This window comes from Narcine bancroftii, chromosome 8, assembly GCF_036971445.1.
Source record: "Narcine bancroftii isolate sNarBan1 chromosome 8, sNarBan1.hap1, whole genome shotgun sequence".
NCBI lineage: Eukaryota > Metazoa > Chordata > Chondrichthyes > Torpediniformes > Narcinidae > Narcine > Narcine bancroftii.
The window spans coordinates 175,841,274-175,867,295 of record NC_091476.1 but is presented as its reverse complement, the minus strand read 5'-3'; the positions used below and the strand labels follow the sequence as shown (position 1 = coordinate 175,867,295).

Sequence of the window (26,022 nt, the reverse complement as noted above, 5' to 3'; positions counted from 1 at the left end):
GGCTTATGCTAAAGATCTAGCTAAAGGTGGTGCATGGAAAGGGGTGTCTATTTCTGGCAAATTGTCATGGATGGGCTCTCTGTGTTTTACAGAGCGGGTGCTTAGAGAAAACTTTAGAAACCTGAAGAGGATCTGTGGCCAGTGATGATCCTCAGGACCCAGGGTAATTGGCTCCTTCAAGTGGCTCCAGGTCGAGGTGTGATACATGAAAGTCTGTAGGTGCTGTGATTGTTGTAAAAACACAGAAATGCAGAAGGGACCCAACAGGTTCCACAGTGTCCACAAGTAGTAAAGATATGACTTCAAAGAAGGGCTCAGGTCCAAAATGTCGGATGTGTACATTTACCTCCATGATGATTTGTGTTCACAATGAAGAGATCCAAGATTGAAGATTCCCTTATTATCATGGAATAAAACATATAACGTTACACGTGCAAATATTCACCATTGGGCAGAAATCACTGGTACTTATTACAGCCAGAGATAAAGAAGCCAGAGAGCTGAGTGTCCGTGGATTCAATTCTACCACTCCTGAGGCCTCTGCAGCCACACAGCCTTCAGTCCAAATCATCGGGGACCCAAGTTCCAGATCCAAATCTGTGACATGATCAGAAAGGATTCAGTCTCCTCGTCACCCTCTCACATCCCGCTTCTAACACCTGCTACCGCTTCAGCCAGTCTACATCCTGGTGTGAGTCCCTTGACCACAGTCACCAATAGTCTGCTGCGTGTATGTTCCCTCACTGGTTTGCTGCTGTGAACACCATCCAGAATGGCTATCTCCATTGCTACTCCTTCCCAAATGGGGGGGTTGTTCTCCCCATTACTGGTACCCTGTACCAGTCATCTGCTTCCGCAGACTCTGCAACCCCTGGTGCCTGGAGCCATCTTGGAGCCAGATCCTGCAGTTGCAGGATTTTAAAATTCACTCTCCTTTAATGGGCCGTTAAAACCTGTACAGAGCTGATTGTTGGATGGGCAGTAAAACACCGCAGATCCCCATCAGCGCCAGTGCCACCAGACTTTTCATGGGTGGAAATGGAAGTTGTGGGTCAGCAGGTGAATGAAGTTTGGACAGGGTGACCGGCCATACAGATGGGAAGGAGCTTCTCTGAGTGAGTTGTGTTCAGATTTAGAGCTACAGGTAGCCGATTGGTGTTGAAGATTCAGTTATGCAAAGAGTTAAAGCAATGTTCAAGCTCAGAAATGATAATGAGGCATGGGATTTTGTAATACTTTATATCAAATAATCTTCAGCAGTTGCTTGCAATAACCGTTAGAATATGGAGAACATGATATTTATCTGTGGTATTTACTGAGTCCTAATCTATGTTGAAAACATTTCCGTGTCCTGATGTCCTTGAGCCTGGTCTAGTTTGACCCCAACTGCCGGACTTCAGACTGAACTCAGGGGCCACCTACACAGCTGGAAACCAAGCAGTGTCCACACAACCCCCAGACTCACATTCAGACTGCTGGGAAGAGAGATGGGACTGTATTGACTCAGCTCCAAGATGCAGAGGGCCTAGGGTTAGGACCATTTCCCATGGGGAAGAGGTTCACATTCCACAGGTTGAATGGATGGATTCCCAGGTGTAAATCCAAACAACAAATGTATCTTGGAAATTGGTCGTGACAGTACATGACTAATTCCTCAGTCCAAAATGGAAATGTTTCCCTCTCACTCTTGATCAGTGCATCTAAAGTCCCAACTCGGGTCCACATTTGTGACATGATGTCCCATCTTGGGAGATGTGGGTCAGTGATGGGGATGGTGTCGGCGTCGGCCTGTGACTTGCAGAGGGACCTTATGTATGGCAGTCACACCTTTCCATCTTTGAAACAGGTTACTTGCTCATTCCTCCTGCCACTGGTGGCATCTTGCTGTGCTCAGTCTGATTGACCTATTGCTTACTTCAGCTGTTGGGAAGACTGTTCTTGAGCTGAGAGATTCTGATCTTCAAGTATGTACCTTTTGCCCAAAGGGAACAGTGAGAAAAGGTTGTGACCAGGGTGAGCGGTGTCCTTAATGATGCTGCACTTCACAGAAGTGTGTTTAATGGATGGGACAACAGAGACTGTAATGAATCTGCCAATGTGTGCTGCTTTATGCAGCCTTTTGCTTTCCTGGGTCTTGAGGCTTTTGCTTTCCTGGGTCAGTTATTATTTGCCCTCTGGTGGAACCTTAATGTCCAAAATCCAAAGTGGCTCCACTATTTGGAATGACAAGAGCAGTAGGTCAACAGGAGCACCATCATTTCCAAAACCCACCTCCCATCCCAAGTTCTACTGCCCTCATCATCACTGGGGAAAAATCAGGGAGAGCTGTAGTTACTAAGATAAACCTTCCCAGTTATTCTCAGTCACCCACCAACTCCCTTCCAGGGGTTTGGAAATATCCACGAACTGTAATGTTGAAAAGAGAGTGAGATGCAAGGTCGGTGTGAAATGTGGCTCTGTGTGAAATGTGGGGCTGTGTAAATGTGGGTCTGTGTGAAATGTGGGTCGGTGTGAAATGTGGGGCTGTGTGAAATGTGGGTCAGTGTGAAATGTGGGACTGTGTAAATTGTGGGGCTGTGTGAAATGTGGGGTCGGTGTGAAATGTGGGGTTGTGTGAAATTTGGGGCTGTGTGAAATTTGGGGCTGTGTGAAATGTGGGGCTGTGTGAAATGTGGGTCGGTGTGAAATGTGGGGCTGCGTGAAATATGGGTCGGTGTGAAATGTGGGTCGGTGTGAAATGTGGGGCTGTGTGAAATATGGGGCGGTGTGAAATGTGGGTCGGTGTGAAATGTGGGTCGGTGTGAAATGTGGGTTAGTGTGAAATGTGGGGCTGTGTGAAATTTGGGGCTGTGTGAAATTTGGGGCTGTGTGAAATTTGGGGCTGTGTGAAATGTGGGGCTGTGTGAAATGTGGGGCTGTGTGAAATATGGGTCGGTGTGAAATGTGGGGCTGTGTGAAATGTCTGTCTGTCAGGATGGAGGCCGGTGACAAGCAGGGTGCCTTCAGGGATTGGTGTTGGGTCCCTTGTTGTTCGTTATTTACATTAATGATTTGGATGATGGAGTGGTAAATTGGGTTAGTAAATATGCAGACGATACAAAAATAGGGGGAGTTGCGGATAGTGAAGATGGTTTTCAGGGACTGCAGAAGGATTTGGACAGCTTAGAAGGGTGGGCTGAAAGGTGGCAGATGGAGTTTAATGTAGATAAATGTGAGGTGCCTCATTTTGGGAAGAATAATCGGAACAGGACTTATGTGGTGAAGGGGAGGGAATTGAGGAATAAAGAGGAACAGAAAGATCTTGGAATAATGGTTCATGTTTCTTTGAAAGTGGATTCTCATGTAGATAGACTGGTAAAGAAGGCTTTTGGTATGTTGGCCTTTATAAATCAAAGCATAGAATATAGGAGTTGGGAAGTGATGCTGAGACTGTTCAAGGCATTGGTGAGGCCAAATTTGGAATATTGTGTGCAGTTCTGGTCTCCAAATTATAGGAAGGATATCAATAAGGTAGGGAGGGTGCGGAGAAGATTTACTAAAATGTTGCCTGGTTTACAGTATCTAGAATACGGAGAAAGATTGAGTAGACTGAGTAGAGCGTAGAAGGTTGAGAGGGGATTTGATAGAGGTGTTTAAATTTATGAAGGGGATAGATAGAGTAGATGTGAATAGGCTCTTCCCCTTGAGGGTAGAAGCGATTGGAACGAGGGGTCATGAGTTAAGGGTTAGGGGGCAAAACGTTAGCAGTAACATGAGAGGAAGCTTCTTCACTCAGAGAGTGGTGCCTGAGTGAAATGACCTTCCAGAAGAGGTGGTTGTAGCAGGGTCAATTTTGTCATTTAAGTGGAGGTTGGATGGGTACAGATAGGCGTTGTTCATCCGAAGGCTTGCCAGACCAGTAGAGTGTGTAGCCCGCGCCGCGTTCTTGGAGGCTGCCTACATCTGCCAGGCGGACTTCACTGAGAGCGGCTATGTCGATGTCAAGTCTGAGGAGTTCATGTGCAATGAGGGCAGACCGACGTTCAGGTCGGTGGCTGTCAGTCTTGTCTAGCATGGTTCTGATGTTCCAGCATGCTAGCTTGAGTTTGTGAGCATCTTTTGAGGGGGAGGACGTGGAGGGGGAGGACGTGGAGGGGGAGGACGTGGAGGGGGAGGACGTGGAGGGGGAGGACGTGGAGGGGGAGGACGTTGAGGGGGAGGACGTGGACCTGTCCTCGGGCCTGCGCAAAGGAGCTTTTAGGTGGAGTGCAGTGCGCGCAGTACTGGCCCCACCCTTTACACCCATGGTTCGTGTGCCGTGGCCAAGCAAGCTGGGACGTGGCAGCGAGGTCCTTGGGTCGTAGGTTTTATATCGGAGTGGCCTTCTCCTATGCAGGTTTCTTACCCGGGCTGAAGGGGCCTGCCTCCCCTCCTAGGTCGGTCCATACTGCCCGGACCGGGGCCGAGGCCGCCGCAGTTCACCCTGTGCCTGGACTGGGGCCACCGCCTCCCACTCCCTGCCCGGACCGGGGCCTCCGCCTGCCTCACTCGACCGAGGCCGGGGCCGCCGTCTCCCCCTTGCTCCTGCCCGTATCGGGGCCGCCGCCGTCTACCCTTCGCCCGGACCGGGGCCGGGGCCGCTGCTGCTCTCCCTGTGCCCGTACTGGGGCCGCCGCCTCCCACTCCCTGTCCGGACCGGGGCCTCCGCCTGCCTCACTCGACCGAGGCCGGGGCCGCCGTCTCCCCCTTGCTCCTGCCCGTATCGGGGCCGCCGCCGTCTACCCTTCGCCCGGACCGGGGCCGGGGCCGCTGCTGCTCTCCCTGTGCCCGGACTGGGGCCGCCGCCTCCCACTCCCTGTCCGGACCGGGGCCTCCGTCTGCCTCACTCGACCGAGGCCGGGGCCGCCGCCTCCCCCTTGCTCCTGCCCGTATCGGGGCCGCCGCCGTCTACCCTTCGCCCGGACCGGGGCCGGGGCCGCCGCTGCTCTCCCTGTGCCCGGACTGGGGCCGCCGTCTCCCCCTTGCTCCTGCCTCAGACAGCTCCAAGAAAAGTGCAGAGAACAAAACAAAGGACTCTACATCACCTTTGTTGACCTCACCAAAGCCTTCGACACCGTGAGCAGGAAAGGGCTTTGGCAAATACTAGAGCGCATCGGATGTCCCCCAAAGTTCCTCAACATGATTATCCAACTGCACGAAAACCAACAAGGTCGGGTCAGATACAGCAATGAGCTCTCTGAACCCTTCTCCATTAACAATGGCGTGAAGCAAGGCTGTGTTCTCGCACCAACCCTCTTTTCAATCTTCTTCAGCATGAAGACCCCAACAATGAAGACGCTGTTTACATCCGGTACCGCACGGATGGCAGTCTCTTCAATCTGAGGCGCCTGCAAGCTCACACCAAGACACAAGAGAAACTTGTCCGTGAACTACTCTTTGCAGATGATGCCGCTTTAGTTGCCCATTCAGAGCCAGCTCTTCAGCGCTTGACGTCCTGCTTTGCAGAAACTGCCAAAATGTTTGGCCTGGAAGTCAGCCTGAAGAAAACTGAGGTCCTCCATCAGCCAGCTCCCCACCATGACTACCAGCCCCCCCACATCTCCATCGGGCACACAAAACTCAAAACGGTCAACCAGTTTACCTATCTCGGCTGCACCATTTCATCAGATGCAAGGATCGACAATGAGATAGACAACAGACTCGCCAAGGCAAATAGCGCCTTTGGAAGACTACACAAAAGAGTCTGGAAAAACAACCAACTGAAAAACCTCACAAAGATAAGCGTATACAGAGCCGTTGTCATACCCACACTCCTGTTCGGCTCCGAATCATGGGTCCTCTACCGGCACCACCTACGCCTCCTAGAACGCTTCCACCAGCGTTGTCTCCGCTCCATCCTCAACATCCATTGGAGCGCTCACACCCCTAACGTCGAGGTACTCGAGATGGCAGAGGTCGACAGCATCGAGTCCACGCTGCTGAAGATCCAGCTGCGCTGGATGGGTCACGTCTCCAGAATGGAGGACCATCGCCTTCCCAAGATCGTATTATATGGCGAGCTCTCCACTGGCCACCGTGACAGAGGTGCACCAAAGAAAAGGTACAAGGACTGCCTAAAGAAATCTCTTGGTGCCTGCCACATTGACCACCGCCAGTGGGCTGATAACGCCTCAAACCGTGCATCTTGGCGCCTCACAGTTTGGCGGGCAGCAGCCTCCTTTGAAGAAGACCGCAGAGCCCACCTCACTGACAAAAGGCAAAGGAGGAAAAACCCAACACCCAACCCCAACCAACCAATTTTCCCTTGCAACCGCTGCAATCGTGTCTGCCTGTCCCGCATCGGACTGGTCAGCCACAAACGAGCCTGCAGCTGACGTGGACTTTTTTTACCCCCTCCATAAATCTTCGTCCGCGAAGCCAAGCCAAAGGAAGGGATGGGTACATGAATGTGAGGGGGTTGGAGGGTTATGTACAGGGAGCAGGTAGGTGGGACTAGAGGAGATCATTTGAATTGGTGTGGTGTAGAGGGGCCGAGATGCCCTGTTTCTGTACTGTAATGGTTATATGTGGGGTTATGTACAGGGAGCAGGTAGGTGGGACTAGAGGAGATCACTTAAATTGGTGTGGACTAGAGGGGCCGAGATGCCCTGTTTCTGTACCGTCATTGTTATATGGTTTATATGTGGGGTTACGTACAGGGAGCAGGTAGGTGGGACTAGAGGGGCCGAGATTCCCTGTTTCTGTACTGTAATGATTATATGATTATATGTGGGTTTATGTACAGGGAACAGGTAGATATGGACTAGAGGGGCCGAGATGCCCTGTTTCTGTACTGTAATGATTATATGATTATATGTGGGGTTATGTACAGGGAACAGGTAGATATGAACTAGAGGGGCCGAGATGCCCTGTTTCTGTACTGTCGTTGTTATATGGTTTATATGATTATATGTGGGGTTGGTGCTCAAAATCCCAGGGAATGTCAAATAGTCGAAGAGCGTTTATCTAAAAACTGAGCAAAGAATAGATCAGTATTTCAAACAAATGAAACACCATTGAGATTCATCACCCCCTGGGACGCTGAATGAAGGTGGCTCTACCCACAAGTCCTCATGATGTGGTGCTGACTGTACAAATGGTGACAGAGACTCTGAGACCAGCGACTGTTCACTGAGCAATGAACAGCAGCAGAGTTTGCTCCACCTCCCCAGTTCCTTCCTGCAATTGGCTGTGAGTGAGCTCAGCAGAATATAAATGGCAGCAGCTTGTGCCCAGGGTATCGGATCCACTGGAGGAGAGGCTGTCGTGGTGGGGACCAGATCACAGTGAGTATCATCTAACCATATTACGATTATAGCACAGAAACAGGCCAGTTCAGCCTTTCTAGTCCATGCCAAACACCTTCCCCAACCTAATCCATTGACCCGCACCCAGCCCATCACCCTCCAGACCTCTCTCATCCATATACCTATCCAACTTTTCCTTAAATATTAAAATTGAGCCAGCATCTACCACTTTGGCTGGAAGCACATTCCACACTCCCACTGCCCTCTGAGTGAAGAAATTCCCCCTCACGTTTCCCCTAAACTTTCCCCTTTCAGTCTCAGTCCATGTTCTCTTGTTTGAATCTCCCCCTCTCTCAATGGAAAAACCCTGTCCACATTAACTCTCTGGCCCTCCCATAATTTTGAATACCTCTATCAAATCACCCCTCAATCTTCTACATTCCAGGGAATAAAGTCCTAACCTGCTCAACCTTTCCCTTTAACTCAAACCTTGAAACCCAGGCAACATTCTTGTAAATCTCCTCTGCACTCTCTCTATTCTGCTTATATTCTTTCTATAATTTAGTGACCAAAACTGCACATAATATTCCAAATTTGGCCTCATCACTGCCTTATACAATTTCAACATGATATCCCAACTCCTGTATTCTATATTCTGATTTATAAAGGGCAACATATCAAATGCTTTCTTCACCACCTTATCTATATGTGACTCAACTTTCAGGGAATTATGTACCAGAATTCCTAAATCCCTTTATTCTACTGCACTCCTCAATTGTCGACCATTTAACGTGTATGAACTTTGTTGATTAGTCCTACTGAAATGTAGCACCTCACATTTATCAGTATTAAACTCCCAGCTGCCATCTTTCAGCCCACCCTTCTAACTGTCCTATATCCCACTGCAAGCTTTGATAACCTTCTTCATTATCCACAACACCACCAATCTTCATGCATTCTGCATATTTACTAATCCAATTTACCACCCCATCATCCAGATCATTCATATCTATGACAAACAACAATGATCCATGTCGCACTCCACTAGTCACTGGCAGACAGTTGGACACACAATTCTCCATCAGTACTCTCTGGCATCTCCATTCCAACCATTTCACTACTTCAACATTAATACCCAATGATTGAACCTTCCTTACTAACCTCTTATGTGGAACCTTGTCAAAGGCCTTACTAAAGTCCATATAGACAACTTTCACAGGTGTCCCTCATCAACCTTCTTAGTAACCTCGAAAAACTCTATAAGATTTGTTAAACATGATCTACCACATATAAAATCATGTTGATTACTCCTAATCAATCCCTGTCTTTCCAAATAATTGTCTAAACCATTTCTAAGAACACTCCATTAATTTACCCACCACCGACGTCAGACTTACAGGCCTATAATTAGCAGGTTTACTTTTAGAGCCTTGTTTAAACAGCAGAACAACATAAGCTAACCTCCAATCCTCTGGCACCACCCCATGGCCAGTGACATTTTATATATTTCTGTCAGAGCCCCACTATTTGTACACTAACCTTCCTCAGGATCCTAGGGAATATCTTGTCAGGACCTGGAGATTTATCCACCTTGATTCTCCTTGAAATAGCCAAAACTACCTCTTCATTAATCTGTATATTATCCATGACCTCACTACCAGGTTTCCTTACTTCACCTGGCTCAATATTCCTTTCCTTAGTGAATACTGAAGAAAAAAACATTTGAAATTTCCCCCATTTCTTCTGACTCCTCACAGAGCCGACCCCCCGCTCCCCCCGCCCCACCCCAATCCTCAGGAGGCCCAATTTTATCCCTTACTATTCTTTTACTTTTAATGTACCTGTAGAAACCCTTTGAACTTATTTTTACTTTGCCTGCCAAAGCAGCTTCATATCTCCTCCTAGCCTTTCTAATTTCTTTCTTACGATTTTTTTTACACTCCTTATATTCCTCAAGCACTTCATCTATTCCCTGATGTCTATACCTGTTGTCCACATCCCTCTTCCTCTGAACCAAATTCCCAATATCCTTTGAAAACCAAGGCTCTCTCTATTTTCTAACCTTTCCTTTAATCCTCACAGGGACATACCGACTCTGTACTCTCAAAATTTCCCCTTTGAATATTGTCCATTTATCTGTTCCATCCTTTCATGAAAATAAAATTTTCAAAGGCGCACCCTCTAAATCCTTTTGCATCTCCTCAAAATTACCCTTGTTCCCATCAAGAATCTGAGCCTCAGGCCCAGCCCCATCGTACAACCTATTTGTATGTGTGGCACAAGAACTTGAGTCAACAGAGAGAAGCTGGAGGGATGAGCAGGTCAGGCATTATCTATGGAGAGAAATGATCTGTCAGCTTTTAGTTCAGGAAGCTGTCTTGAAGATTCCTGGATGAATCCGTTTTTGTCCATCTCGCTTCATAGATACTGCCTGACCTTTCAAATCTCTCCAACTTTGCTTCGTTTATATGTGACTGAGTGGTGATCCTCATTGTATATGGAGTAAAACGAACTGAAATGAACTGGAGAATCCTTGCTTTGATCGGCAGGAGACAGGATGAACCCCTTCATTCCAATTGTGCTGGTGATCTGCATTTCCCTGTCAGGATCTGAAAGTGCAGGTATGTACCTGATGTGATATAAACAGTCATTGTGTACAAATATCAAACGTTCAACTAGAGTGCATTACTGCATAGTGCAGGCCCTTCAGGCACGATGTCGTACCAACCCATGTAAACCTACTTCAAAACAATCTGTCCTTCCCTGCCTCATACCCAGAATCTTTGGATACATTAATATGTTGCTAAAGGAATCTTCTAAATCTTCCCATTCTACCAGCCTCTGCCACCATTCTGGTGATGCATTTCAGGCACAAACCACACTCTGTGTGAACAACCTTTTTTCTGACATCCCCCCCACCCCCCCCCCCCCCAAACCTTCCTCCCCTCACCTTAAACAGATGTCCTCTGTTATTTGCCAATGTCTCTCTGGGGAAAAGGTGCTGGCTCTCCCCTCTATTTACTCCCCACATAACCTTATATACCTTTATTATGTCAGCTCTCATCGTATGTCATGCCAAAGAGAAAAGAACAAGCTCTGCAAACCTTGCTTCATAAGGCATGTTCTCCAATTCAATACTCTTTCTCTTTTTTGCAGTGGCTAGATTTGAGAAAGGAGGAGCATTTAAAAGGAAGGTTAATTGACTGCTAATTGACTGGAAGGGAGTGAAACGCCAAAGTCTGTGGATGCTGTGATTTTAGTAAAAACACAGAAATGTTGGTGGAACTGAATAGGTCTCACAGTGTCCATAGATGGTAAAGATAGATAACAGATGTTTAAGCCCTGAAACTTTCTTCAACCTTCCTCCGCCATTTCTGTGTTCTTAGCCCAAGTAAAACAGCCATATTTTTTTATAAACATACAAACTTTATTCAAACTACAACATTATAAGGACAAAACACACACAGCCAAAACTAAAACCCCCATAACATATGGCAACAAAACAGTGAGAGGCAGTAATGACGACCACCTATCTATTACACGTCAAATTAAAAGGCGATCACCTAGCGGGCCCCACCATTCCCTGAACTCGCCCACTGTCCCCTTGGACACTGCGTGTCCCTGCTCCAACACCGCACGGGCCTGAATGTAACCCTGCCGGACAGGCAGTCAGCTCTCCCCACCCACCTCGACCCATTTGTGAGAGAGGACAAGTGGCCCTTCCCCTCCACAACAAGTACCTAGTTCTGGATACTGTTTATTAGTTGGATCCATATACCTTTGGCTTTTTTCAGGGAAGCCATTTCCAAATCCAAACTATCAGGTTTCCGTCAATCCCACGCCTCATGATTCTCAGAAGGAACGACCATGCGGAACATAGCGAATCACCTTTGTAAAATACATGTACTCCACATCCACCGCCTTGCCTTCTTTAATTTCCTTTGTCAGTGCCTTGAAAAACACAACTGTGTTTATGAGGCATGACCTGTCCCTCACAAAGGATTCTGACCGTCCCTGAGAAGACTACACTTCCCTAAATGCTTGAAAAGCTTATCCCTAAGAATCCTTTCCAATAGTTTGCCCAAACTTTATGTAAAACTCACTGGTCTTTAACTTCCACGATTCTACCTCTTACCTTTCTTCAATGACAGGACTAAATGCACCACAGGAATCTCTTCCCTCACCTCCTGTAGTAGCCTCGGTGAATTCCGATTGATCCTGTCCATCCAAACATTTTTAAGAAGGTCCAGCCAGCACTTCCTGCATCTTGACGTGGTCAAAGGTATTAGCCTGTTCAACATTGATCACACCAGTGAAAATGGAAGCAAAGTATTCATTTAGGACCTCACCTCCCTCCTCTGCCAAGGTTCTCCCCCCACCCCAGCCTATATTCCTCTGTTCCCTGCGTGTGCTTATTCATGTATCTTTCTCAATGCATCTTGAACATTGCTAAGGGATACAGCACCTCCACCTGCAGCCTGGTCCAGGCACCTACTCTGCCCTTGTTAAAGGTGTTACCTAGTCCTTCCCTGAAGCGCTATCAATAACTCAGAAGACTGGAGTTACAGAAGGACAGACTTTTATTCCCAATAAACCGGAAGTGTATCCCATGCTGTGGCCCACGCATTGAAGTCTTTATACCAGGTCAAGTGGGTGGAGCCACGGGTACAGTCATGGCAAAGGAGGCAGAGCCAGATAATTGAGTAAACAACAGATCACCACAATCCCCCCTTAAACTTTCTCCTCTCTCTGCAACCCTCTACCCACTGATAACTGAGAATTCTACCCTTGGAAAACAACTCTGCCGACCCACCCTGTTCATGCCTCTCACAAATGGCCACTTAGCACCTGACACTTCATGGAAACCGATCCAACTTAGTCCTAGTTCTCGTTATAGCTGATTTTTAAAATATTTTATTTAAATCAACATATGTATATAATGATAACAAATCGTAATATTATGTTAACAAATATATGTTGAAAATATATCAAGAAAAAGGGAAAAAAACTAAAGAACACGACAAAAACTAAAAAAAACCCTATACCCCACCTACCTAATCTAATCCCATAACTAATCTAGATCTATTAACATATTAATGACACTCAAGGATCCCAAAAATATCATTCCAAAAATTATTATTTGTTCAGGGAAAATGTCACTGGTCAGGAGGATTCAACTAGATAAATTATAGTTTTAATCTCATTATTCTAGCATACGGGTCCCAAATGTGTAGAAATACAGAATATTTACCCCTTAAATTATAAGTAATTTTTTTCTAAAGGAAGACAACTTTGAATCTCTGTATGTCATCTTTCTAATGTTAATGAAACATCAGATTTCCACATAAACAGTAATACATTTCCTTGCTATTTACTAAAGCTAATTTAACAAATTTAATTTGAGGGTCTGACGAATTATTGTAGCTGGATACTGTGATCCAGGCATTATAACGGTGAACCCTGCACCCTATCCATAAGACTCCACATCCTTCCTGGGAGTCCACAAGATATGAATTAATCTCTCTCATGAGAGACTATCGGCTGATGTCAAAGCTGATGGAATTGGAGGCAAAAGGCAAAGGAGGAAAAACCCAACACCCAACCCCAACCAACCAATTTTCCCCTGCAGCCGCTGCAACCGTGTCTGCCTGGCCCGCATCGGACTTGTCAGCCGCAAACGAGCCTGCAGCTGACGTGGACTTTTTACCCCCTCCATAAATCTTCGTCCGCGAAGCCAAGCCAAAGATAGACCTGGTCTGTAAACTGTCTGTGTAGCAGGAACCAAGAGTGGAGATAGTGAACTTCATTAGCAGGATGTGAGGAGTGGTGCCCAATAAGGGTTACCTTGGGGGTGTGAGTCTTCAGTGCATTTGTTGACGACACAAATGATGGGCTGGAACATCACAGACCTGAGATAAGGGCAGTAGGTACATGGGAGCACCATGGGTTCTAAGATCCACTGCCCCTCAGTTGTGCTGCCTTCAGCATCACTGGGTTAAAACCTTGGAATTATTTTCTCTTCAAGTGGAGAGGTTACTTCACATGGTCGGCAACTGCCCAAAAATGGGAGTCCTCAGCACCTCCTTTCAGGGACTAGCAATAGTCGCTGCCCATTTAGTAGCCAATGGAACCATGTTATGGGCATGAATCACAGTGTAGTTAGATGGTGTTGACCAGGCACATGTCCATTCCAACTCCCTGTAAAATACATTGCTGCTAGTCCCTCCCCTCAATCCACACATCCTTTCTAATGAATGCTCAGATTTTCCTCCACAATACCCCTCACAGCACCTTCCAGACAACCAATGATCCATGAATTGATATCGGTTTTTTCTGTATCACTTCCATTTTCCTTCCCAGGAAGGGAATTGTGAAGGGAGTTCTGGATGCCCAAATGTCGGAATTTGGTCGAGTTCTTTCTTTGACCATTCTCAGAATTTGTGCTTTCAATGCCACACCTTTCTCCCTGTGGGAATGTACCAACAGCTCCCAGTGATCCTAACCCTTGCGATGCTGCTTGACTTGCTCTACCAGTCATGGCCAATTTACCAGAACAATTTCAGTAATGCTGCCTTCCTGTCAGGCTAGAAGCAGACTGAGCGGGAAGTTCTCTTAAGTACATCAGAAACACCTTCTATTTCCTCCTATTTTACAGGTTTGGCAGGGAAATCGTTGATATTTCCAACCAAAACCAACACCAGCTTCGTCAAGCTGAAGACACCCACCTTCTCGAAATTATCGGCCTTCACTGTCTGCTTCTGGGCAGCCTCTGAAGTAGTCCGCCCTTATGCTTTGTTCTCCTATTCAACATCCCGTAGCCAATTCGAACTGCTGATTTGGCAAGATATTAACGGAATGTTCTATCTGTATTTGGGAGATTATGGAGCAAAGTTTTCCCTCCCAAAAGCGAATGGCTTGCTGAGACACATCTGTGTGACCTGGGAGTCTCAAGGGGGTGTGGGGGCAGCCTGGATAAATGGGAGACGCAGTCTACAGAAGGTGGGTGGAAAGGGTCAGACCGTGAAGGGTTCAGGTGAGATTATTCTTGGTCAGACAAAGGACCGGCGTCATGGTACCTATGACATCAATGGATGCTTTGTCGGGGAGATATCTGACGTTAACATGTGGGACCATGTTCTGAATTCCAATCAAATCAAAATGTTAAGTCAGAATTGTCTGTGTACTGGAGGAAACATCATTGACTGGAACACAATTGGCTACACAGCAGCAGGGAACGTGAAGATTCAGGACAGCAAACGCTGTCAGTTTTAAGAAGCTTTCAGAACAAATCATATTAAAATGTGTAACAAGCCCAAACTATCCCCCGCCTGCTCTTGCTGAACGTGTCCTCACATTGCACTCTATCCTCTCAAAATCAGAGCAGAAGTGTAGTTGAGTCTAGAATAACGGGCGGTTTATATCTGAGTCCTCGCAGTTTCTCATCACCCTCACTGATGGTGGAGGTTTAAACTCAGTCCACCAGAGTCCCAGCCATTCTCTGTCGCACGTTGACAGACGGATGGGCTGGGGGAGCTGTGATGGAAAGGGTCAGACACGGACTAGAGGAAGTGCCTGTGGTGGAAGCTGATCCTGCTCTTGATTTCCATGGGACTGATTGGAATTATTTCTGCTTTTCTCTGCAACCCCCTCGTGATTTCATATGGTTTGTGCCACTGACGATGGGAAAACTCACACTGTGCATCAAGAGATTGTAATCGAAGTGTAACATTCCACTGTGATCGGTTTAGTAAATTAGCATCAAAGGAGACAGTATCTTGTGTGTGAATTATTGTGTGTGTGTGTGGGCGCCTGTGAGCATGTATATGGTCTTCAGTTTAAGCTTCATGCACTCACACATGCCTTCCTTAAATTGACCATGACACAGGCCAGTGGGGACCTTGACATCCTGTACCATTGCTGATGTCTACAAGTCCACATCCCGGAGTCAGCACAACCAGAAATTGATCTCCACGAGCCTCATTAACTCTGGGGTTAATATAACAACCAAATTCTATCTGCCATCCCCTCACAAGAAGATCAAGAGAAAGCCAGCCACTTGGTCACACCCCACCCTCCAACAATCAGGTCCTTTCCACAAATTCAAACCGTCGCCTCCTCCCCTGCCGAATCAGTGGGATCCCTCAGACTCCCTAACAGCTCGACCCTGCCCACAATCCCAGTTCTTCCAGTTGGACATTGATGGGCCCTCCCTCTTATTCCACTCAAAACCCTTCCAGCAGATAGTCAAAGCCCCCCTGGAGTCAGCCCCTCCCTTCCTCCCTCCCTCACAGTGTCCCACACTACAGACCCATCCCTCACATTATTAGTCCACCCCAAATCTGTTGATCACTCCACACAGAACTTCTGCCCACCCCATGGCCAGCACCCTGGGGTCCAGGTTGCACACACACACACTGTTGACTTCAGACAATTAGGAGCAGGACACAGAATGCCCTCTGGGTAGGGACTGCTGTCCATCACCAAGAATGGCCTGGTAGCTGTGCCACGGACCAAGAGACCTGGCCCCTGGGAGATGTGGCTGCAACACTGGGCCTACAGGAGGTCATGAGGGCCCCCATGTGAGGGAACAGCTTGTTGCTGACATGAAGCAATGGCTTCGGTGGGAGTGAGCATGATACTGTCTGTGTGGAGACAATGCCTTGTCTTCATACTGAATACACCTCCAGAATGTTGAGTGGAATGGAATTTTGGAGATGGGAACCTGATCTGAAAGCTCAGACAACACAATGGCGTGCTGGTACAATGTCACGGTCTGATGGCCATTACTGACCCCAGGGGTCTGGATATTCACATAGCTCCTTGCACTCATCAAATCAACTTTTGACACAGGCCAATGAGGATCTGAGCTGCAGAAAAGTTGGCTTCAGATTGTCAGCGACAAAACCAGAAGACCTTGAGACATTGGAGTAGAATTAGGCTGTGCAGCCAAGCGGGACCACCGTATCATGGCTGTTTTACAGACCTTCCAACCTGCTCCCCGTAACCCTTGATTCCCTTCCCTTCTTGATCAAGAACCTACCTAACTCTATCTTAAATATACCCTTTGCCTCTACAGCTGTCAGCGGCAATGAATTCCACAGATTCACCACCCTCATGAGAAAGAAATTCCTCCTCAATTCTGTTCTAAAGGGACATATTTGTATCCCGAGGCTGTACCCTCTGGTCTGAGACCCCTAGCATAAGGAACATCCTCACCACATCCAGGCCTTTCACCCTTTATTCAATGAAATCCCAAGATTCAATTCTTCTAAAACTCTCCAGCAAGCCAACAGATGCTCAATGTATGATGATCCTTTAATTCCGGGTATCATTCTTGTCAACCTTCTTTGGACCTTCTCACTTGCTAACAATTCCTTCCTTTGATAAGGAGCCCAAATCTGCTCAGCAGGTCACGTAGCATCAATGTGAATAAAAAAGCAATCAGCGTTTTGGGCCTGACCCCTTCGTCAGGAATATGTCACAACAGGTAGCTGCCAGAAGAGAAGGTGTGGAGAAAGGGAGAGTCAGGAGGAAGGGGAGGTGCACAGGATGACAGGTAAGATGTACAGTAACACCAGTCCTCAGTAGAGGCCTTACCTTCAGCCACCTTTGCCAACATCTCAACAAAGCTCATGCACACCGCAATGCCGAACTCTTCTTCTGTTCTCGACCCCACTCCTTCAAACAGGATTCGCCACCCCCCACCGAGGACCTCTTCTTGTGTCTTAAGCATTCTTTCTCCTCTTCCGCACCTTGTTCTGGCATTCTGCCTGCTCTGGATCTTTTGATTTCTGAGATCTTAATCATACCGTCCTCACCACTCCACTCACCTATTCCAATCTAACACCCTCAGAACACAGTGCCCTTCATTCTCTCTGCACCAGTCCCAACTTACTATTATTCCTGCAGACAAGGGTGGTGCTGTTATGGTCTCCTGCACTGACCTCACCTTGCCGGGGCAAGACGACAACTCTCAGACACCTCCTCTTCCTTACACCCTGAACAGGACACCACCAATAAACATCAGGCCACTGCCTCTCACACCATCACTTCCAGTGTCCCCTCTTCCACAGAATCTAGCCACATTGTATCCCAACCCCAGACTGTCTGGTTCAACCTCCTACCTACCATCCTCAAACCCAATTGTCCCGGTAAACCCATTGTACCTGCCGGCTCCTGACCTACCAAACTGCTAGCATTGTAACTCGACGCCATTTTATCCCCTTGGTCCAATCCCTTCCCAGCTTCGTCATGAACACCTCATATGCTCTCCATCGCTTTGACAACATTCAGTTCCAATGGGCTGGGCTGCCTCATTTTCATGCTGGATAAGCAATGACTATACACCTCCATCTCCCAGAAAGAAGATCTCAAGGCTCTCATTACAACAAACCTAATGACTCCTCTCCACCAACACCCTCCTCTGCCTGGCCAAACATTTACTCACCCTCAATACCTTGCCCATTGACTTATCCAAGGAGCAGCAATGGATATTTACGCAGGTTTCAGCTGTGTCTACCTTTTTGTTGGGTTTGTGGAGCAAACCTTGCCACAAGCCCACACAGGCAAGGGTCCTCAATTCTTCCTCCGATAAATTGATGACTACATTGGTGTTACCTACTGCACTCATGATAAGCTTCTTAACTTTACCCACTTCCACCCTGACTTCAAATTCACTTGATCCATCAACATGGAGTTAGAACACTACACGCCCTTCAGCCCATCATGTTGTGCCAATCAATAGAAACCTTTAAAATAAACCTTCCCTACCTTACATCAATAACTCTCTATTTATCTTCTATCTATGTGCATGTCTCTTTTAAAAGTGCCACCCTGGCCATGCATTTCAAGCTTTTGACTACTCTGTGTTTTAAAAAAATAGAAACATAGAAACATAGAAGATAGGAGCAGGAGTAGGTCATTCGGCCCTTCGAGCCTGCTCCGCCATTCAACGAGATCATGGCTGATCTTAAAGTTCAGTACCCGTCCCCGCCTTCTCTCCGTAACCTTTAATACCCTTATACTGAAGAAATAGATCTAATTCCCTCTTAAATATATTTAATGAACCCGCCTCCACTGCCCTCTGTGGCAATGAATTCCACAGATTCACCACCCTCTGGGTATAGAAATTCCTCCTCATTTGGTCCTAAATGGTTTGCCTATTATCCTCAAACCATGGCCCCGGGTTCTGGATTTTCCCATCATTGGAAACATCCCATCTGCATCCTCTCTGTCCAGTCCTGCCAGAATTTTATATGTCTCTATGAGATCCCCTCTCAATCTTCTAAACACCAGCGAGTACAATCCCAATTTGCGCAATCTTTCCTCATAAGTCATTCCTGCCATTCCAGGTATCAGCCTGGTGAATCGCCTCTGCACTCCCTCCATTGCAAGAACATCCTTCCTTAGGATGACCAAAACTGCACACAATACTCCAGGTGTGGTCTCACCCAGGCCCTGTACAGCTGCAGTAAGGTATCCTTGTTCCTATACTCAAACCCTCTTGATATGAAGGCCAACATACCATTTGCCTTTTTAACCGCCTGCTGTACCTGCATGCTCGCCTTCAGAGACTGATGTACAAGTACCCCTAGGTCTCTCTGCACTTCCCCATCTCTTAATCTATTGCCATTCAAATAGTAATCTGCCCTCCGGTTTGTATTACCAAAGTGGATAACCTCACACTTATCCACATTGTAGTGCATTTGCCATGTATCTGCCCAGTCCCTCAATTTATCCAAATCACACTGGAGCTTCCTGACCCCCTCTTCCGTGCACACAACCCCTCCTAGCTTAGTGTCATCTGCAAATTTGGAGATATTACATCCAATCCCCTCATCCAGATCATTAATGCAAATTGTGAAGAGCTGGGGTCCCAGTACAGATCCCTGTGGTACTCCACTGGTCACCGCCTGCCACTCAGAAAACGAGCCATTTATCCCAACTCTCTGTCTTCTACCTGCCAGTCAGTTCTCAATCCACATCAATACTTTGCCCCCAATCCCATGAGCCTTGATTTTGGAAGCCAGTCGTTTATGCGGGACCTTATTGAAGGCCTTTTGGAATTCCAGGTACACCACATCCACTGGCTCTCCCCCATCTATTTTACCTGTCACCATCTCAAAGAATTCCAATAGATTTGTCAAGCACGATTTACCTTTTGTAAATCCATGTTGACTCCGTCCGATCCCTTCTCTGCTAGTCATATGCTCCGCTATTACATCTTTAATAATGGATTCCATCATTTTGCCCACTGCCGATGTAAGGCTCACAGGCCGATAATTCCCCGCTTTTTCTCTATCCCCTTTTTAAATCTTTTCTTCTTTGGCTTGGCTTCGCGGACGAAGATTCATGGAGGGGGCAAAAGTCCACGTCAGCTGCAGGCTCGTTTGTGGCCGACAAGTCCGATGCGGGACAGGCAGACACTGTTGCAGCGGCTGCAGGGGAAAAATGGTTGGTTGGGGTTGGGTGTTGGGTTTTTCCTCCTTTGTCTTTTGTCAGTGAGGTGGGCTCTGCGGTCTTCTTCAAAGGAGGTTGCTGCCCGCCAAACTGTGAGGCGCTAAGATGCACGGTTTGAGGCGAGATCAGCCCACTGGCGGTGGTCAATGGGGCAGGCACCAAGAGATTTCTTTAGGCAGTCCTTGTACCTTTTCTTTGGTGCACCTCTGTCACGGTGGCCAATGGAGAGCTCGCCATATAACACGATCTTGGGAAGGCGATGGTCCTCCATTCTGGAGACGTGACCCACCCAGCGCATCTGGATCTTCAGCAGCGTGGACTCGATGCTGTCGACCTCTGCCATCTCGAGTACTTCGACGTTAGGGATGAAAGCGCTCCAATGGATGTTGAGGATGGAGCGGAGACAACGCTGGTGGAAGCGTTCTAGGAGCCGTTAGCTACCCTCCAATCCATGGGTACTGATCCTGAGTCTATCGAGTTCTGGAAAATAATTCTTAAAGCATCTGCTATCTGAATGGCCACTTCCTTGAGTACCCTAGGATGTAGATTATCAGGCCCTTGGGGTTTATCGGCCTTCAATCCCATCAATTTCCCCAAGACCATGTCCTTTGAGATACTGATTTCTTTCAGTTCCTCCCTTGCATTAGTCTCTATGTTTCCCAACATCCTTGGGAGGTTATTTGTATCGTCTCTTGTGAAAACAGAACTAAAGTAAGAATTTAATTGGTCTGCCATTTCCTTATTCCCCATTATATATTCCCCTGATTCCGACTGCAAAGGACCTACTCTGGATTTCACCAATCTTTTCCTCTTGACATATTTATAAAAGCTTTTGCAGTCGGTTTTTATATTTGCCGCAAGCTTACTTTCGTAATTTAGTTTTGCTCTCTTGATTAATCCCTTTATCCTGCTTTGCTGCATCTTGAACTGCTCCCAATCTTCGGTTGCGGTACTTTTTTTGGCCGATTGATATGCTCTCTCTTTGGACCCAATGCTGTCTCTAATTTCCCTTGTTATCCACGGTTGAGTCACCTTTTTTGGTTTATTTTTATGCCAAACCGGTATAAACGATTTTTGCAATTTTTCCATTAGATCCACATTCAACTCCCCCATAAACACCACCCAATCAATCTTACTCAACTCCTGTCTCATACCATCATAATTCCCTTTATTTAAATTCAGGTCCTTAGTCTCGGTTTTAATTTCATCACTCTCCATGTCGAGTGAGAATTCGATCATATTGTGATCGCTCCTACCCAAAGGGCCTCGCACAACAAGATTGTTGATTAGCCCCTTATCATTGCATAATACCCAATCTAAAATGGCCTGCTCCCGAGTTGGTTCCTCGACATATTGGTCTAGATAACCGTCCCGTAAACATTCAAGGAATTCCTCCTCCTCAGTATTTTTACCAATTTGACTAGTCCAATCTATATGCAAATTAAAGTCTCCCATGATGACAGCTGTTCCCTTATAGCACGCTTTTCTAATTTCTCTTTTAATGCCTTCCCTCACCTCTACACTACTATTTGGAGGCCTATATACCACCCCCACTAACGTTTTCCGCCCCTTGCTATTCCTCAGTTCTACCCATATAGATTCCGCATCTTCTGAGTTAATATCCTTCCTGTCAATCGTGTCGGTCCCTTCTCTCACCATCAATACTACTCCACCCCCTTTTCTTTCTTGCCGATCCCTCCTAAATATTGTATACCCCGGGATGTTAAGTTCCCAGCCTTGCCCACCCTGCAGCCATGTTTCTGTAATCCCAATCAAATCATATTTGTTTATCTCAATTTCCACAACTAATTCATCTACCTTGTTCCGAATGCTTCTTGCATTAAGATACAAAGCCTTCAGATTTGCTTTTTTCACCCTCCTTGCTCTTTCTGATTTTTTACTTTCACTGCCTAACCTAACTTTTCCTGTTTTATCTTTTCTGTCCTTTGCCCTATCATACAGGTTCCCACCCCCCTGCCAAATTAGTTTAAACCGCACCCGACGGCTGTACCAAACCTAGCTGCCAATATATTGACCCCTTTTGGGTTTAGGTGTAACCCATCCTTCTTGTAGAGGTCATGCCTTCCCCAAAAGAGATCCCAATGATCCAAGAAGCCAAAACCCTGTCCTTTACACCAGCCCCTCAGCCACACATTCATTTTTCTTAACCTTCCATTTTTGTCCTCAGTTGCACTTGGCACAGGTAGCAAACCAGAGATCACCACCCTGGCTGTCCTATTTCTTAGTTTCTGTCCTAGCTCTCTGTAATCCTTTTTCAGTACTTCCTCCTTTTTATCTATGTCATTGGTACCCACATGTACCAAAACATCAGGCTGTTCGCCTTCCCCTTTTAGAATACCCTGGACCCGATTTGAGATATCCCGCACCCTTGCACCAGGGAGGCAGCACACCATGCGGGCATACCTATCTGGCTCACAGAATCTCCTGTCTGTATTTCTGACAATGGAGTCCCCAATGACCACTGCATTCCTCTTTACCTTTTGGTCCACCATGTCAGGCTCAGTGCCAGCGACCTGGTCACTGCTGCCAGCTTCTGTCAGGTCATCTCCCTCAACAGCATCCAACAAAATATACCAGTTACTGAGAGGGATATTTACATGTGTGCTCTCCATTTTCCTGGTATTTCTCCTGAATTTTCCTCCCCTTGTACAGATGTTCTCTGGTGTTTAGTACTCTCACCTCGGGACAAAGATGCTGGCTGTCCACCCTATCCATGCCTCTCATAATCTTTGAGACCTCCATTAAGTCACCTTTCATCCTTCTTCACTCCAAAGGGAAAAAAACCCTAGTTCTGATAACCTTGCCTCAAAAGATACATTCCCCAATCTGGACATTATCCTGGTAAATCTCCTCTACACCCGCACCAGAGCTTCCACTCCTTCAGGTTATGAGGCAACCAGAACTGAACATTATATTTCAAGTGTGGTCTCACCAGAGATCTATATGAATCTTGAACTCAATCCCCAACTAATGAAGGCTAGCATACCATAAGCCTTTTTTAACTACTGCATAGCAAATTTGAGAGATCTATGGATTTTGACAGCAAGTCACCTCTGTTCTTCCACATTGTTAAGAAACCTGCCATTAACCATGTACTCTGCCTTCACGTTGGAAATTCCAAAATGCATCACCTCGCATTTAACCAGAATCACCTTTGTCTGCTATTTTCCACTCAACTCTGCATCCTGTCCTATATCCCTGCTGTAACCTATCACATCCTTATACCATCCACAATACGTCCAACCCTCATGCCATCTGCAAACTTACCATCCCTACTTCTTCATCCAGGTCATTTATAAAAGTTACAAAGTGCAGGGGTCCCAGAACAGATCCTTGTGGAATTCCACTAGTCATTGATCTCCAGGCAGAATATGTTCCATCTACTGCTACCACCTGCATTCTACAAGCAAGCCAATTCTGAATCCACATAGCCAAGGTTCCATGGATCACATGACTCATAACTTTCTGAATGAGTGGGGACCTTGTCAAATGCGCTTCTAAAATCCATCTACACCACATCTACTACATTACTTTCATCAATATTTTTAATTACTTCCTCAAAAAACTCAATTAGGGTTGAGAGACATTACCTTACTCCTCACAAAGCAGTGCTGTCTATCGACGAGACAACTGTAAATGCTCATAAATCATGAACCTAAGAATCCTCTCCAATAGTTTGCCCACCACATGTAAGATTCACTGGTCTATAATTCCCAGGATTCTCCCATAAACTTTTTTAAACAAGGGGATTACATTTGCTGTTCTCCAATTCTCCAGTGCCTCCTTTGTGCCCAAGGGAAATGCAAATACCTCAGCAATCTCTTCCCTCTCTGCAAACACTAACTCCCCCAGCTACTCCTCTTCCCACCCTGTCTCCTGCAAGGATTCTATGCCTTTCACTCATTTCCTCTTTATCCATTGCATGTGCTCCAAGAATTAAGCCTTCCATTTCAGGACATCTGAAATAACCTTCTTCTTCAGCAAATATGTCATCCCCTCTACTGATATTAACATAGCCCAAAATCACACATGTCCTGCACATCTGTTGAGCCCCCCTCCCCCAGATGTAACAAGGACAGGGTTCCTCTCATACCAACCTAACACCTTCCCAGCCTCTGCATTGAACATAGTATTCACTGCAATCTCCACCACCTAATGGAATTCCATCACCAAACACATCTTTCCCTCATATCCCCTCTCTGCTTTCCAGAGGTTATTTCCTCCGTGATTCTCATTCATCTCGACACCAATTGACTTCAGCCTCTCCCAATCAACCTCTAATTTCCGTTAACCTCCTCTCCTCTCTCTCTCTCTCTCTCTGCCCCTCTATATCCTTTCCTCCAGCTTCCCACCTACTTCCCTTTTTTCTATCAGAGATCTAACCTGAGGCCTCTGACCTCTTCCCCATCACCTCACCTTTCTCTCCCGCCCTCCCACCTGTTTGCATCTATTACCTCTTACCTGTCAGCAAGTGTTCCTCCCCTTTCTCCACCTTTTCTTAATCAAGCATCTGTTTTTCTACATTCCATTCAAAGGGCTCAGGCATGAAGTGTTGGCTACCTTCTATTTCCAGTGTATACTGTGTGACCTGCTTCTCCAGATTGTTTGCATATTTTACTAGGCAAATGTCTCCCCTAAACTTCTCTCCCTTCACTTTGTACAGATGTCCTCTTGTGTTTGCTACACCTGCTAGAGGGAAAAGCCACTGTTTGTCTATCTTATCTATGCCTCTCAGAATCTATAGACCTCTTAAGTCACCTCTCACCTTTCTTTGTTCCAAAGTGAAAAGTCCAAGCTCTGCTAACCTTGCCTCATAAGACTTGCTTCCCAATCCAGACAACATCCTGGTCAATCTCCTCTGCACCCTCTCCTTAGCTTCCACATCCTTCCTATAATGAGGTGACCAGAACTGAACACAATCCTCCAAGTGTGGTCTGACCAGAGATTTGTCAAGTTACAACATGACCTCCTGACTTCTGAACTCAATTCCCCTATTAATGAAGCCCAGCATCCCATAGACCTTCCTAACTATCCTATCAACCTGCACAGCAACCTTGAGAGATCGATGGATATGATCCCCAAGGTCCCCTTGTTGAGTATCCAACCATTTACTCTATACTCAGACATCAGGTTTGACCTTCCAAAATGGCATCACATCACACTTATCCGGATTGAACTCCATCTGCTATTTTTCCACCCAACTCAGAATCTAGTCTGAATCCTTTTGTAACCTATGACAACCCTCAATACTACCCACAAATTCTTCAAACGATATTATCCATAAACTTACTGATCCATCCTTCCACTTCTTCATCAAAGTTAGTGGTTCTCAATTTTGTTTCCAGCTGCCGCTGCCTTCGCACCCAGTCCACATCCCTAGCACACTGCCCACCTCCACACCCCAACCCCACCCCCACACACATACAACCTTGAGAGACCGATGGATATGAGGGCTACCACAAATTTCAAACAACTAATCTTACACTATATACAAGCGTTTGTATTTCACAAATAAAACTTGTTGTAACAATAAAAATCACAAAGTCCCTGAAGAGATCCCTGCAGAAATCACCAACCTGCAGGCAGAATACTTTCTGTCCATTACCAGATTTCAGATTTATTGTCAGAGTACATATATGTCTTCACATCCAACCCTCCAGGCGTGGCAGAATTAGCTCTAGTGTTAAACGTAAATGAAATGTAAACAAACCGACTGTGCAACATCGAGAGAACAAAATCAATCAAGTGCACAAGTAAGAGCCCTTAAATGAGTCTGTGATTGAATTTATCATTGGGGAGTCTGATGGTGGAGGGATTACTAAACTCTGCTTTCTATCAGCAAGCCAAATTCTTAATAAGCACATTCAAGGTTCCATGGATCCCATGCCTCTCCCTTCCTACAGCAACCTGGGGTATACTGTGTCCGGCCACAGGGACATCGATCATAATATTTTTAAGATCCAACACTATCCTAATCTCAACATTGTACACCACACAGGCCTGTACTATTCTGACCTCACCCTGATCAAGATCCTTTTCTCTTGTGAATAGTGAAGCAAAGTATTAATTTTGGACCTCCTCAAACTCCTCCGCCTCCAAGCATGTGGCCTCCATTATGCTTAAGCAACCCCACCTTCATTCTCATCATCCTTCTGTTCTTCATGTAGCATAAAATGTCTTGGGGTTTCTTCTTAATCCTATTTGATAAGCTCATCTCATGTCAAATCTGAGTTCTCCTAAGTCCTTTCTCACATTCCTTCCTGGCTACCATGTCATT

General features: G+C 46.4%; 2 protein-coding genes across 11 annotated transcripts in view; one reads left to right on the top strand and one right to left on the bottom strand.

Annotated features, from left to right (window-relative positions):
* The window catches only part of trit1 (tRNA isopentenyltransferase 1), a 122,452-nt gene that overhangs the window by 19,930 nt on the left and 76,500 nt on the right, over positions 1 to 26,022 (bottom strand). Inside the window, exon 11 of one of the 7 annotated variants that reach the window (XM_069895940.1) lies at positions 10,720 to 11,555. The exons of 5 other annotated variants lie outside the window; for them this stretch is intronic. In XM_069895940.1, the coding sequence (XP_069752041.1) occupies positions 11,502 to 11,555 (54 nt within the window). In that variant the 3' untranslated portion in view covers positions 10,720 to 11,501. Of the gene's footprint in view, positions 1 to 10,719; positions 11,556 to 26,022 lie in introns of those variants that run through there. One more of the 7 variants, XR_011343604.1, reaches the window with a different exon arrangement.
* Positions 1 to 26,022, top strand: part of LOC138741610 (C-reactive protein-like) — a 175,946-nt gene that overhangs the window by 136,090 nt on the left and 13,834 nt on the right. For 2 of the 4 annotated variants that reach the window (XM_069895945.1, XM_069895946.1), the window contains exons 2-3: positions 9,815 to 9,886; positions 13,921 to 15,031. In XM_069895945.1, the coding sequence (XP_069752046.1) occupies positions 9,823 to 9,886; positions 13,921 to 14,537 (681 nt within the window). In that variant the 5' untranslated portion in view covers positions 9,815 to 9,822 and the 3' untranslated portion in view covers positions 14,538 to 15,031. Of the gene's footprint in view, positions 1 to 7,202; positions 7,305 to 9,814; positions 9,887 to 13,920; positions 15,032 to 26,022 lie in introns of those variants that run through there. The other 2 variants (XM_069895944.1, XM_069895943.1) reach the window with 2 other exon arrangements.